Source organism: Dendrobates tinctorius, unplaced genomic scaffold (assembly GCF_039654945.1).
Source record: "Dendrobates tinctorius isolate UK_male_01 unplaced genomic scaffold, ASM3965494v1 ptg000174l, whole genome shotgun sequence".
NCBI classification, from domain to species: Eukaryota; Metazoa; Chordata; class Amphibia; order Anura; family Dendrobatidae; genus Dendrobates; species Dendrobates tinctorius.
Genome location: NW_027361841.1, coordinates 12,872,693 through 12,888,256, shown reverse-complemented (window position 1 = coordinate 12,888,256; position 15,564 = coordinate 12,872,693). Strand labels below are relative to the sequence as shown.

The window sequence follows — 15,564 nt, the reverse complement described above, 5'->3', positions numbered from 1 at the left end:
CCCATTCAGTTTCATCCTATTGCTTCTACCATCATTATTTCATCAGTGATTTATTATGCTCTTACAAGTGGTCTCTACTGTTCACCTTCACATGCAACATGCAACCAAGCAATTGCTAGCTGTGTCATATAACCAGTTCTGCCCATAACTGCAGTGGCAAGAGCTCTCTGGGACCTCCAAAGTTTATCCATTTACACGCTGTTGTCAATTTCTGACTGCAAATTTAAAATTACATCACTAACCAAGCATGTGTGCATTGGTTTCCAATATCCTCTACGTGACATGATACTGAAGTCCATCGCAACCCCCACTTTGGTCCACCTGTGAAGCTCAGCCCTGGTCTGAGCTCTACAAGAGAACCACAATTGGACTACATACTGAAATAAAGTAGTATTGCATTGCATAGTACAAGTGGTCGAACAATTGAAGATTCAAGTACCCTAAGGCTATGTCTCCACGGGGCATAATCTGTGCGCTTTGGACACATCAGATACCCCGCTCCGCCCAACGCGCCACCCCTTGTTGTACACACGGTGATTCTGGATGTGTTCATTGAACACATGCAGAATCGCCGCATCCTATACATAGACTGGGTTATTTATCTTGCGGAGACGGAGCGTCTCCACAAGATAAATAGGCATGCGGTGTTCTATAAAGACGTGTCGCATGTCCGGTTATGCAGGGCTGCCGGAAGTGCCCCTGCACGCATAGTGGAGACACAATTTCATAAAATCCGCTCCACTATGCTGTAACATCTGGAAGCTGCGGATTGGACGCTGCGGCTGTACAATGCGTCCAAGCCGCAGCAAATACTGAAGTATTCTGGCCCGTGGAGACATACCCTAATAGGACTTAAGTATAAAGCAAAATACATTAAGTCTAAAAAAGTATAAAAAACATACAATTTTGAATCACACCCCTTTTCTCCCTTTAAACATAATAAAAAATGATAAAATAAATATATATAGTTTGTATCATTAGGCCCCGTCCCCCCGAAAAAAATTAAAATATGAAAATGAAACCGTATTTTAAACAATTTTTTTTTTCCAAATTTCACAATGACCACAATTTTACTGACCTGGAGAATGAATGCAGTGGTGGTGAACATGCTTCATTCAATCTAAACAATGCTCTGCAGAGCCCACTCTTTGGGATCAGTGGGATTCAGTCGATTGATCGTATGTTATCACCGTCCTGACCTATATTTGTGCAAATAGCCCTTTAACTCATATGCTAAGTAGTTTTAGAGCACTCAAGTGAGCTGTCTATTCTTAAAGGTACACCTCTCAGTGGCACCTGGACTTGCACTTACAGCTCTCCATTCCCTTTGCATTTTTCCCTGCCCATCAATGACTACTCTTGCTAGATATCTTCTCAATGGGGGCAGCACATGTGCAGATGCATAATCCTTATCTAGCTGCGTCAAGAGTACTGACCTGCACATGCACTACTTCCGGGAATTATAGCACCTGTGCAACATTTCCGACAGAGAAGGCAGAATATTCAGACAAGTGGGAACTGTTAGGGCCCCGTCACACATAGCGACGCACCAGCGATCCCAACAATGATATGACCTTGCAGATCGCTGGTGTGTCGCTACATGATCGCTGGCGAGCTGTCAAACAGGCAGCTTCACCAGCGATCAGCACCAGCGACACGCGGGTAACAAGCGACGCACGTCGCTTAGTTACCCACTGTGTACCTTAGTTACCAGTGAGCTGGTGCAGGGAGCTGGTAACCAAGGTACACATCGGGTTTCTAAGCAGTGTGCGGCACTTAGAAACCCGATGTGTACCTTGGTTACCAGCGCTAGCTCGCTGATCGCTGGTCTCCCGCCTGGCACACGCAGCGATGAGTGCTGGCCAGCAGGAGACCAGTGATCAAAAAAATGTCTTGGCCATTCCAGGACGATCAGCGATACCCGGCAGGGGGGTCGGTCGCTGGTAAGTGTCACACACAGCGATCTCGCTGGTGAGATCGCTGTTGCGTCACAAAAGAGGCTCTATAAAGTACTGACTTCAGGGGGTGAATAGTTGTGCACTCTGAAGTTTCAGATACTTTGTCCTATTTGTTGTTTGCTTCACAATAAAAAAGAAAAACAAATTTTCACAGTTGTAAGCATGTTCTTTACATGAACTGATGCAAACCCTAAAAAAAAACAGTGAAATTCCAGGTTGTGAGGTAGTAAGTGACAGGAAATGTCAAGTGGGGTGAATATTTTTGCAAGCAACTGTATGCAAGTTTGTGAATAACATTTAATGGATTGCTATAGGTGGATCAACAGATAAACCACAGATACTTTTATTTGTAGCTTTAGATATTGCATTTCACATTGAAAGTATGCAAAGAAAACATGTATGGATTCTGAAAACAACCATAGCCTCTAGATGCTCATTAGCACATTTTGAATTCCTTTGAAGCTTACAATATAAATTGGGTCACAAAAATTTGGGTTCATCATTTGTGAAATTACAATACATTATCATTAATAGTTTATTATAAAATTGTGTTTAATCTAAGACACATTTATGGCAGACACATCACCATCAAACATTTGCCAATGCACAAAGTAAAGCATGACTATAAAATAAAACCAATGCCAAAAATAGTGAAATCTATTAAACTAACTTTATTTAAATGGTTTATACTTCAGTTCTGTTCCTCATTTGTATTTTAGAAGAAGATTAAATAAAATAATGAATTTTACTTTAAAATTGACTAAAACATTTTAATTTATTTACATATGCAGATTATATATATATATATATATACACACACACACACACACACACACACACACACATACATATATATACACATATGCATACATATACGCACAGCTGTGGTAAAAATTAAGAAACCATTTCCAAATGTTCAGTTTGTCTGATTTTTCTCTTTATAGGTATATTTTTGAGTAAAAATGTAAATTGTTCTTTTAGTCTATAAACTTCTGACAACATGTCTCCGAATTTCGAAGCAATAAATTTTGTATTTTTTTTCTGATAAAGAAAAACGGTCAAAATAAAAAAAAAAACAGTGCTTTCAGACCTCAAATAATGCAAAGAAAACAAGTTCATAATAATTTAGAAACAACAATACTAATGTTTTAACTCAGGAAGGGTTCTGATATCAATATTTTGTGGAATAACCATGATTTTTAAAACAGCTTTCATGCGTCTTAGCATGCTTGCCACCAGTCTTTCACACTGCTCATGGTACAAAAATGTAAGCAGTTCTTCTTTGTTTGATGGCTTGTGACTATCCATCATCCCCTTGATTACATTCTAGTGGTTTTCACTGGGGTTCAGGTATGGAGATTGGGCTGCCCATGAGAGGGATTTGATGTGGTGGTATACAGTATATTTTATATATATATATATATATATATATATATATATATATGTATATATATATATATATGTATATATATACACACACACACACACACATACATATACATGGTGGGCATGGAAAGTATTCAGAACCCTTTAAATTTTTCACTCTGCTTCATTGCAGCCATTTGGTAAATTCAAAAAAGTTCATTTTTTTCTCATTAATGTATACCTGCACCCCATCTTGACTGAAAAAAAACCCAAAAAATTAGAAATTTTTGCAAATTTGTTAAAGAAGAAAAACTGAAGCTTCACATGGTCCCTTTGCTCAGTATTGAGTAGAAGCATCCTTTGGAGCTAGTACAGCCATGAGTCTTCTTGGGAATGATGAAACAAGTTTTTCACACTAGAATTTGGGGATCCTCTGCCATTCTTCCTTGTATATCCTCTCCAGTTCCGTCAGGCTGGATGGTAATTAGCCATTTTTAGGTCTCTCTAGAGATGCTCAAATGGGTTTAGGTCAGGGCTCTGGCTGAGACAGTCAAGAATGGTCACGCAGTTGTTCTGAAGCCACTCCTTTGTTATTTTAGCTGTGTGCTTAGGGTCATTGTTTTGGTGGAAGGTGAACCTTCGGCCAAGTCTGAGGTCCAGAGCACTCTGGAAGAGGTTTTCATCCTGAATATCTCTTTACTTGGAAGCATTTATGTTTCCTTCAATTGCAACCAGTTGTTCTGTCCCTGCAGCTGAAAAACACCCCTATAGCATGATGCTATCACCACCAAATTAAATTTTTCACTCTTTGTTTCAAAACAGTTAAAGGGGCCTGAATACTTTCCATACCCACTGTATACCAGGCAAGCGGAGCCAAACAGCCAAGGCAGCTGAAAGGTCTGGCACCCCAGCATACACAGCGGTGCAGATGCCCTCGGCAACAGGTCAAGGGAGGACTGGCATGTTTAGTGCCTGCAAACAGGAGGATATGGTTCCCAGCTGCGATCCGGAGGATATCATGGACAATGTTATGTTGTGAGTAAAACACATTGACACGGCAGTGCAGTTGCCCATGGAAACCTGGTCAAAGGAAAGTCCAGCGTGTTTTAGAGACTGTATTTTAAAGGATATCATGTGCTATTTGATGCTGTGAGTAAGAGACATTGACATGGCGATGCAGTCGCCCACGGCTATTGGTCAAAGGGAAGGCCAGAAGCGTGTTTCGTGACTGGAAATGGAAGGATGCCGTGTAGCATGTAGTGCGGTGAAATGGACACTAATACTATGCACTATGAGATTATATGCACTTGTGTGCGAATTTGGCCATTTAATGCTGTGAAGAAACACATTAAAGGAGTTTTGTGTTTGAATTTTGTGGGTCACTGCCTCATCACTGTCTAAGTGTGCTACCACCGCACTACAATATATATATATATATATATATATATATATATACATACATACATACACACACACACTACATATATATATATAATATATTGTAGGTATACAATCTCTTTGGTAGTCAGTAGCGTTCACAGAGGCAATACGGTCTTGTCCAAATATCTGAAGTTTTATTGCTTCATAAGATACCACAGCTTTTCGGCTGCAGAGGTTTGGCAGGACAATATACAGTTTGTGTACCAGCAAGCAAGTTATATCAAGCCAAGCTCACCCATTCAGATCACAGTCCTTACTCTCAGCTTTTAGCTGAAGCAGCCAACATTAGAGATCTTTCTCTTCCTCCCACATGCATACCACAGGCTCTCAACTGTGTAATAATCCAGGCAATTCTCCTGGCTCAGTTTGGTCAACAACAAATAGTATTATGCAACTCCCAGCAGAATGCACACACTGGTCTGTTCCTCAGCGCACTGAACACCAAGTTAACTCATTTCCTGGTCGATCTCTAGAGTCATTTTCTGTAAAGTCTCCTGTACTGGTTACTTCACATGGATATGGTCCGTTGGCTGTCGGCAAGTGTTGTCTTCCTGGTACCGACAGTTTATGCCAGAAAAGCTATCTACTGTTGATGCTGCTGCTGTTGAAACCATTGCTGTAACTGTTGCTGATGTTGCTCCTGCTGTTACTTTAAGGCTGGAGTCACACTGCCATATTTTTCGTCCTAGAATCGAAATGTAAAACTCGCACTGGCTGTCTGCTCTCCTGACCTGAGCTTGACAGCTGAATAGTAATCCATCATGCTGTCATGCTCAGGTCAGGAGAGGTGCTGCCCAGTCCGTTCAGTGTGATGCGCTTATCGCACAAGAAATACGCCAGTGTGTCTCTGCCCTGACTCCTGCATCAGGATTTTGTTGGTTTATAGTTGGGTCTGCTGCTGTTATTGCAGCTACAAATTAGTCTGGACTAGTTGCTTACCAAGCTTCTCCATGCTTTTAGACTGTTTCCACAGTTCAGCTTGGACATTCAGAATTTACCCAGTAATCACCTGTGCTTCTTGGGATTCTATGTCTCCATCCATAACTTTAATTGTAGAAATTCACTCTCTCTGATAGTCGGTAGCGTTCACACAGGCAATGCAATCTAATCCAAACATCTGAAGTTTTACTGCTTCAAAAGACTGCATTGGTGGACTAAAACAAAACAGCCTCTTCCAGAAACAAAGGTCTTTCAAGAAAACAAACAGTTCACATACTAGCAGACGAGAAATATTAGGGTAGGCTTGCCTGTTCAGATCACAGTCCTCTTGCTCTCAGCTTCTGGCTGTGACTGCCAATATTAGAGGTATCCAGCTTAGATCGGGTTCACATTCGCGTTTGAGTCTGCAGCGTGGTGCTGCGGACTTCTTTCCTTAAGCTCCACCTACTTCCACATGCATCATGCATACCTATCTTTAACATTGGGTACGCAGGGACATGCATTTTATGTGGACGCATCCGCGTGTGGCATTGTGACGTGCTCTCCAAACGCAACATGTTGCATTTTCTTGCATTTGGGAGGCATCCACATACAACACTTGTCCCTGCATACCCAATGTTAAAGATAGGTACGCAGGACGCATGCGGAAGTAGGCAGAGCCATGTGGAAGTAGGTGGAGCTTTAAGGAAGAAGTCTGCAGCACCACGCTGTGGACTCAAAAGCTAATGTGAACTTAGCCTTAGTTTGGTCAGCAACAAACTGTACTCTACAACTTCCAGCAGAATCCACACATTGCTCCATCCCCTAGCACACTGAACACCAAGTAAATCCATTTCCTGGTTCTAGTAAACAGTTAGGCAATACATATACAGTGGGGAAAAAAAAGTATTTTGTCAGCCACCAATTATGCAAGTTCTCCAACATAAAAAGATGAGAGAGGCCTGTAATTGACATCATAGGTAGATCACAACTATGAGAGTCAAAATGAGAAAACAAATCCAGGAAATCACCTTGTCTGATTTGGCAATATTTATTTTGCAAATTATGGTGGAAAATAAGTATTTGGTCATTAACAAAAGTTCATCTCAATATTTTGTTATATATCCTTTGTTGGCAATGACAGAAGTCACATGTTTTCTGTAAGTCTTCACAAGGTTGGCACACACTATTGGTGGTATGTTGGCCCATTCCTCCATGCAGATCTCTTCTAGAGCAGTGATGTTTTGGGCCTGTTGCTGGGCAACACAGACTTTCAAATCCCTCCAAAGGTTTTCTACGGGGTTGAGATCTGGAGACCGGCTAGGCCGCTCCTGGACCGTCTTATGCTTCTTAGGAAGCCACTCCTTAGTTGCCCTGGCAGTGTGCTTGGGATCATTATCATACTTAAAGAACCATCCATGTTTCATCTTCAGTGCCCTTGCTGATGGACGGAGGTTTGCACTCAAAATCTCACGATATGCAAATCAGCATTCTGTCTCCTCCAAACACAATGAGTTTTGTTTCTACCAAACAGTTCTTCTTTGGTTTCATCAGACCATATGACATTCTCCCTATACTCTTCTGGATAATCCAAATGCTCTCTAGCAAACTTCAGATGGGCCCAGACAGGTAATGGCTTAAGCAGGGGGACACACCTGGCACTGCAGGATCTGAGTCCCAGGCGGTGTAGTGTGTTACTGATGGTAGTCTTGTTACGGTTGCCCCAGCTCTATGCAAGTCATTCACTAGGTCCCCCTGTGTGGTTGTGGGATTTTTTCTCAATGTTCTTGTGATCATTTTGACCCCATGGGGTGAGATCTCCCATGGAGCCCCAGATTGAGGAAGATTATCAGTGGTCTTGCACGTCTTCCATTTTCTTATTATTGCTTCCACAGTTGATTTAATCACACCAAGCTGCTTACCTATTGCAGATTCAGTCTTCCCAACCTGGTGCAGGGCTGCAATTTTGTTTCTGGTGTCCTTCAGCAGCTCTTTGGTCTTAACAATTTCAAACAGGTGTTATTACTACAGGTGAAGAGTGGAGGACAGAGGAGCCTCTGAAAGAACAAGTTACAGGTCTGTGAGAGCCGGAAATCTTGCATGTTTTTAGGTGACCAAATGCTTATTTTCCACCATAATTTGTACAGAAAATCTTGCCAAATCAGACAAGGTAATTTTGTGGATATGTGTTCTCATTCTGACTCTCATAGTTGTGGTCTACCTATGATGTCAATTACAGGCCTCTCTCATCTTTTTAAGTGGGAGAACTTGCACAATTGGTGGCTGACTAAATACTTTTTTCTCTACTGTATATATTAGCATAACTAGGAAGAACAGGGGTAAATCCCAGCTCTCCAGATCTTGATTACCTACACCGAGGGTTGGTTTTAGATGAAGTGGGTCCCTGGGCAAAGTTTAAAGCGGGGCCCCAAATGCTCACATATTACAACCAAAATGTTTCTGTGTGATGGTGCATTAACTTGTGCTGAGTTCAGGCCGCTAAACGAGCGCATTAGACAATATTCAAGTCGTTTGACACTTGTTTACCAGCTTCTCTAGGGTAGGTGCACACGTTCAGTAATTGCCAGAGCTTTGGAAGCAGCAAATGTCCGCTGCGTCCAAAGTGCTGCTGGCTATTGAAAACAGGTGAATTCACATGTGTTACTTGAACTGTGTGGGTTCACCGCATCCAGTATGTTCAACGGGTGAAATCTATCTTGCGAAGGTTCGCGTCTCTGCAAGATAAATAGACATGCTGAGGTCTGGAGAGATGCGCCGCATGTCCGTCTCCACGGGTGAGCTGCAGGCATCTGTGGCCCCCCACACTCAGAGTATAATGCAGTGCCCTCATAGTATAATGCAGTGCCCTCAGAGTATAATGTAGCCCCACAACAGTACAATGCAGCCTCCAGAGTATAAAGCAGCCCCTTCAGGTTATAATGCAGCCCGCACACACAGTATAAAGTAACCCCCACACACAGTATAATTCAGCCCCCTCACAAACACACACAGTATACTTCAGCCCCCCCACACACAGTATAATGCAGCCCCACTCACAGTATAATGCAGCCCCCCACACATAGTATAGTGCAGTCCACACACACAGTATAGTGCAGCCTCTACACATAGTATAATGCATCCCTAACACAGTGTAATGCAGCCCCCCACATACACAGTATAGTGCAGGCCCCCACATACACAGTATAATGCAGCCCCCCACACAGAATATAGTGCAGTCCCCACACACAGTATAGTGTAGCCGCCCCACACACAGTATAGTGCAGCTCCCAACAAACAGTATAGTGCTGTCCCCCACACACAGTATAATGCAGCCCCCACACACAGTATAGTGCTGTCCCCCTACACACAGTATAATTCAGATCCACACAAAGTATAATGCAGCCCCCCACATACACAGTATAGTGCAGTTCCCCCACACACAGTATAATGCAGCCCCCATACACAGTATAGTGCAAGCTCCCCACACACAGTACAGTGCTGTCCCCCTACACACAGTATAATTCAGAGCCACACAAAGTATAATGCAGCCCCCCACATACACAGTATAGTGCAGTTCCCCCACACACAGTATAATGCAGTTCCCACACACATAAAAGACAGTATAGTGCAGTCCCCCTACACACAGTATAGTGAGATAGACACACACAACACAGTATAGTGTAGTCCCCCACACAGTATAATGCAGCAGACACACACCACAGTATAGTGCATTCCCCACACACACAGAATAGTGCAGCAGACACACACAATACAATATAGTGCAGTCCCCCACACACAGTATAGTGCAGCAGACAACCACACAACACAGTATAGTGCAGTCCACACACACACGCTACAGTATAGTGCAGTCCACTCACACACAGTATTGTTATGATTGAGTCACCGTAGGAGGCAGACACAAAAATAGAAGCTACGTCCAGAAAACCAGAGAAGTTGGCAACTATCAGATTGCAGACCCCTGAACCTATCAACACAACTAGCAGTAGCCGTGGGGGGTTCCTACGATGCCCTAGACCCCTCGATCACAGCCGGAGAGATAAATAGCCTAAAGACAGAAAAGGAAATCTAAACTGCCCCAGAGCAGACCCCAAAGTAAAAGGCAGCCCCCAACATATAATGACGGTGAAGCAAGATGAAAAAACACTCACACAGATAGAAAGATAGGCTGAGCAAACGATGGGGCCCAAGCTAGCTAAACAGAACAGGAAAGGAAGGTTGCTGTCTGCAATCTGCCAAAACCCTATCAAAGACATAAGCCAACAAGCTGATATGAAAAAGACCCTGAAGCAGCTAGGCTTCAAAAACTAAATCAGCACTCAGGTATTTTCAGAGGACAGAGCTAAAGGAATTCAGCACACCCCAGCAGGGAATGGCAGAAATCCAGAAAAACAAAGCAAAACAAAGTCTAAGCACAAATGCAAAAGGCCGAGCAGAAAACTTAGCTTTAGAGGAGCAGGAATTCAGACTGGTCTCCAAGGATCCCACAGAGAAATCACCCGCAGGGCAGAAGGGCGTCGGCAGCCTTATATCCAGTCAGTAACTCCACTCAGCCAGTCATCATCATCAGACTCAGGTGTTTGATAATCAGGCTCACTACCTTTCTTCACCAGAAGAGGGAGTTCCTCGGGCCTCAGTAGTGAAGGGGAAAATGAACTCACAACACAGTATAGTGCAGCAGAAACACACACAATACTTACCTCTATTCCTTGTTTGCCTGCTGCTCTAGCTTCTGCAGAGTATCTCTTCAGCTCCACTGCTGGCATATGCTGAGTCAGAGGGGATATGATGGGAGAGGGAGAGTCACATGACATTCTCTCCTCCATCACTGCTTTCAACTGTATTGGCATCTATGATGCTGATAAGTTAAATGCGGGGGGAGGGGGGGCAGCGCTGGGCCCCTCTTACTCAGGGGCCCCATAGCAGCAGTGTTATGTGCCGCTATTAGTGTCACGCTACTGGCTAGTGCGGGCCCCTGGAGGACCAGGGGCCCTAGGCAGCTGCCTTGTCTGCCTGCACCTAATGCTGGCCCTGCCTACACCTGTAGGGTTTTGCAGGCAGTAGCTTCATAGAGTGACAATCTTCTAATGGAGAGTCAGACTGCTATTATGAAGCAGAGTTGATTGTGGAGCTGTTGAGGGTGCACAGCACAAAATGTCAGCAATTACCCAGTTCTAAGTCACACTAGATCACACTATAGCTACATGCACAGGCTATCAATAGGCTCCACCAACTGTTAGACCTTCATTTGCATTACAGAACCAACTAATTGTATTCCAGATCAGTATTGAATCAATTCACAAGATGGTTGGATATTGCTTATATTGGGGGAAAGGGGTCTTAAACAATGCAAGCCGAGGGCCGCATGTGGACCCTGAGGCTGTTATCTACAGCCTGTGGGCCAATATAGTTCACAAGGTGCCCTCAGAACAAGAGAGAGAAGGCCAAAGGAGGAGGTGCACACTTTTGTCCCTTAATGACATAATGCCAGAGCACAGAGTGTCACAGTGGAGGCATCTCTTTCCGTGCTGCGGTATCACTTCTTACAGGAGAATATGAAGAGAACAATATGGCACAATAATGGCACCGATCTACAAGCAGAGCTGGCCCTACATTAATGGATGTTAGCTGTATATTATAAATGATTAAACTCTGCAATGGCCATGATTGGTATTAGCCCCAATAGTGGCCACAGTTTAACACCTTAGACACTTCTGACAATAATGATAGTGGTAATTAGATGGTTATTCGAGGGAGGGTGCTCCCTATTTAAACCTATTGGCACCCTGCAATCACGTGCTGGCAGATGCCATAGCAACCCGAAGCCAATTAATGGCCTAGAGGTCAGCCACCTATGGTGGCCTGTAAGGACTAAAACGGGCAGCTTCTAAGAGACTAATACATGAAGTGACAGTGTAAAACGGATAGATCTAATACCTGTAGTATAGAAGTATTACAGAATACAAGATCACTGATCAAGTAAGTATAAGCTGAAGTTCCAAATAGGGACTGAGCAAGAAAAAGCAGGAAGGGAAGTAAATAAAAGGGAAAATTAAACAAAAATTCACTATTAAGTATGAAACAATAATGGACAAATATTATGCCACTAAAAACAATGTTTTATGTAAAAATAAAAGTAAACACAAAAAGTATATTATTTCTATTACTGCTTCCGGAACGACCCACTGTGAAAATCTGCACTGTAACTCATAATACAAGACCTTTATTTATATAATAAACTACCTTTAAATGTTCAGTGTCTTGAGGCATCTGTCTAGATGTAACTGCATAACTGAAATCCTGTGACACCACAAGTGAGTTTTGTCAGTTTTGACATTGTGCCATCACAAGTGGGTTTTAATCTGGGTAACATCTATGACATCACAAGTGTGTTTCTCTCAGGCAATTCATCATATTAAAAGAGGGGTTCAAGCAGGCAAACAATTGACATCACAAGTGGTTTTGACTCTGGTTTACTGCTTTGACATCACAACTATGCTCCTTTCTGGTAATTTGCTCTGAAGTCACAAGTATGTTTCACTCAGGTTTGCTACTATAACATCACAACTTTCAGTCAGCTACTGTGATCCAGCACATGAGTACTACAGAAAACATTTTCTGTCATGCTGCTAGTGTGTTAAGGATCAGAAAAGGTGATTCCAGCAGCTAAATAGGAAAGGGTTCTTTAGGCTAAGTTCACACGTAGCGGAATTCCCGCGGAAGTTACCGCGAGAATTCCGGAATTCCATTCCACGGGAAAATCACATTTTAAATTCCCGTGATTTTCCCGTGGAAAAACTAGCAATTTGCAGGCGTAATTAGCTTGCAGAATGCTAGCGCTTTCCAAGCGATCTGGAGCATCGCTTGGAGAACTGATTGACAGGTTGGTCACATTCGTCAAAGATAGTGTTTGACAAGTGTTACCAACTTTTTACTACTGATAGGATGTAAAAAATAATTAAAAAAATTATTATTTTCACCTTCTGGCATCCCGCGCAGCCTTCTCGCCTCTCTCCACACTCCCGGCATCTTCCGGTCCCAGTAATCCTTTGCACAAATGACCGCGAGACCGCGACTTCATCGGGTCATTCTCGCAAAGGATTACTGGGACCGAAAGATGCCAGGAGCGTGGAAAGAGGTGGGAAGAAGATCGCCGGCCATCGGAAGGTGAGAATAACAATATTTTTTATTTTAATTCTATTTTTTACAGGGATATGATACCCACAGCCCGGAGGAGAATCTCCTCTCCTCCAGACCATGGGTACCATCCACAAATGTTCTGCTTAGTGTTCGCATGGTGGGCACAGCCACATGTGGAAAGTAAGCAGAACAATGCATTCCTATGTGGGCGGAATCGCCAAGATTCCGCAAAATTAATGAGCATGCTGCGTATTTTACCGCGATGCGATTCCACCGCGGGAAAATCCGCAGCATTAGCACAGCATTGTGGAATCCCATAGGATTACATGGGATGCTGGTTTTTTGCGTTTTCGCGGCAAAAATCGCACGTTTAAAATAGCCGCGAAAACACAAAAAAACGCTACGTGTGAACCCAGCCTTACAGTTAGAGCAGTCAGACTTTGGAATGCCCTACCACAAGAGGTAGTAATGGTAGACACTATAACAGATTTTAAAAAAGAGCTGGATGATTTCCTCAGTACATATAAAACATTGTGGGCTACAGTTAATTTAGTGACAAACAATTACAATTGGTGGAGAAAAGTTGAACTTGATGGACCTAGGTCTTTTTTCAACCTATGTAACTATGTAAAAATGATTATATAGCACACATCTGTGACAACCAAAGAACGAAGAAGAAATAATAACTTACCTCCATTTGGTCCTCCTTTGCATTATAGTAAACAATATCGTCAGCCTGTCAAAAACATACAAAACATTTTAGGTTAACACTACATAAGACTATATAATATAGCAGCGTAAAAACACAATACATATCAAAAGAAAGAAGTGTAAAGGTTACATCTGAAATAGAGCCTTTTCTATGTAATCTGACAGTAGCATGATATAGTGACAGAGACCACAATTCTATCGATGTATCACGTAGATAACTGGGTGCAGCAGTTGTGATAGCGTCACAGTTTTCTGATTGGCAGCTTTGGCACTGATTGGAAGCTTTCTGTGTACAATGTATAGTGCCAGAAAGCTGCTAATCAGCATGGTGAGACCAGGAGGCACAAGACACTTTGTCCTCTCTAACTGATAAAATACTGATTGTATTTAAACAGAAAAACATAGCCTAGTAAGTGACACATCCCTGAGATCTGGTTCTCTATCCCGACATCATGGTGCTCTCACACTAAATAGCAAACACCTGTTGACAAACTTATAACATTTAAAACACAGACAGTATCAGTTCAGAGTCAACACAAGATCAGGAATACAAGCACGATGGGAAAACACATGGACTAAAATGTACACCCTGCAATTTCAATGTCTACCAGAAAATGTCATAAATGCACTGACGAGCAAAGGGGCAACAATATTTTGAACTTTTGACTTTCAGGCTCCATTTCTCACTATCCACTACAGGATGTTCATCACAAGGTCTATCAGTTCTGGAGAGACAAACACAGACATGGAGGTGGCTCATATGCTTCTCAATAGTGAAATCACAGATGTCCATGCAAACACCGGGCGACACACGTTACACAAGTCTGGAGCGGTGGATTGAAAAAGGTGAAGAGACCTCGACTTCAACATCATCATAAGAAGTGTCGGCTCCAGTTTGCGAAAAAGTATGAAAAGTGGACAACAGAAGACAGAAAACAGGTGACGGAGTGATGAGACAAAAGTCAATAGGCTAGACTGATGGGTGCAAATGGTTCTTTAAGAAGCAAAGGAAAACAGGGGCTAAATGGATTGAAATTTGAGAAATTAAATGAACTGTCAAGTTCAGTAGAGGATGCCTGATGATATGGGGTTAGATCACTGTCAAAGGCATTGGGTATTTGACCAGGATGAATGGTGGTCTCAATGCTGAGATATATGTGAGTATCCTACAAGATGAGATACTTTGTGCACTCAAGTACTGTGTGTATGAAACGGAAGAAATAGTGTTCCAGCAGGACAACAACCCAAAGCATATGTCAAGATTGGCATAGAAATGGTTCACTGACAATGAAGTAGAGGTGCTGGACTGACCCCCACAGTCCCCAGACCTCAACTTAAACACTTGGTGGCAAAGTTGAAGAAAAAACTGTATACATTTCCAAGTGAGTTGAGCAGTATGCACTAACTTTGGGAAGGTAAGGTGTAAAAGAGACATGCTTGAATCTGTTTGAGAGCATGCCCAGAAGGATTCCGGCAGTGTTGAAAGCCAAAAGTGGATTTACAAAATACTAACAAAATAATAAAAATCAATTCATATTTTTTGGGGGCAAAAGAATAACAATGCAGTGACATGAAAAAAATCTGCATAAGTAATCATATGCAAAGTAGTTGCAAGTCAAATTTATGTATGAGATAGCCAAGATGATTGTCTATGTAATGCTGGTAGTCTCACGTTCAAAGTAGTAGTGGATGGTGAGATATGAGATATGGAGCCCTAACGTCAAAAGTTCAAAACATTGTTACCCTTTTGCTTGTCAGTGTGTATATATATATATATATATATATATATACACGCACACATATAGTATATATATTTGCGTACTGTCAAGGAGAACTAAATACTAAATGGCAATTAAAGTAGACATGGGGTCCAAAAATAAGATTCTCAGAAAGACTTAATCATAGAGCCAGTTATATGGCCATTTCTCCAAAATGTTCCAGGAGCCCTTTTGTTTTTCAACAGTCTGCATAGCTAAAATGCGCTACCATGGCCTGTAGAATCTCCAGACTTGTC

At 42.4% G+C, this 15,564-nt stretch overlaps 1 protein-coding gene across 4 annotated transcripts in view; it reads right to left on the bottom strand.

Moving 5' to 3' along the window:
- The window catches only part of CACNA2D1 (calcium voltage-gated channel auxiliary subunit alpha2delta 1), a 1,206,813-nt gene that overhangs the window by 606,377 nt on the left and 584,872 nt on the right, over positions 1-15,564 (bottom strand). For all 4 annotated transcript variants that reach the window (XM_073551318.1, XM_073551320.1, XM_073551319.1 and 1 more), the window contains exon 5: positions 13,531-13,575. In XM_073551318.1, the coding sequence (XP_073407419.1) occupies positions 13,531-13,575 (45 nt within the window). The remainder of the gene's footprint in view (positions 1-13,530; positions 13,576-15,564) is intronic.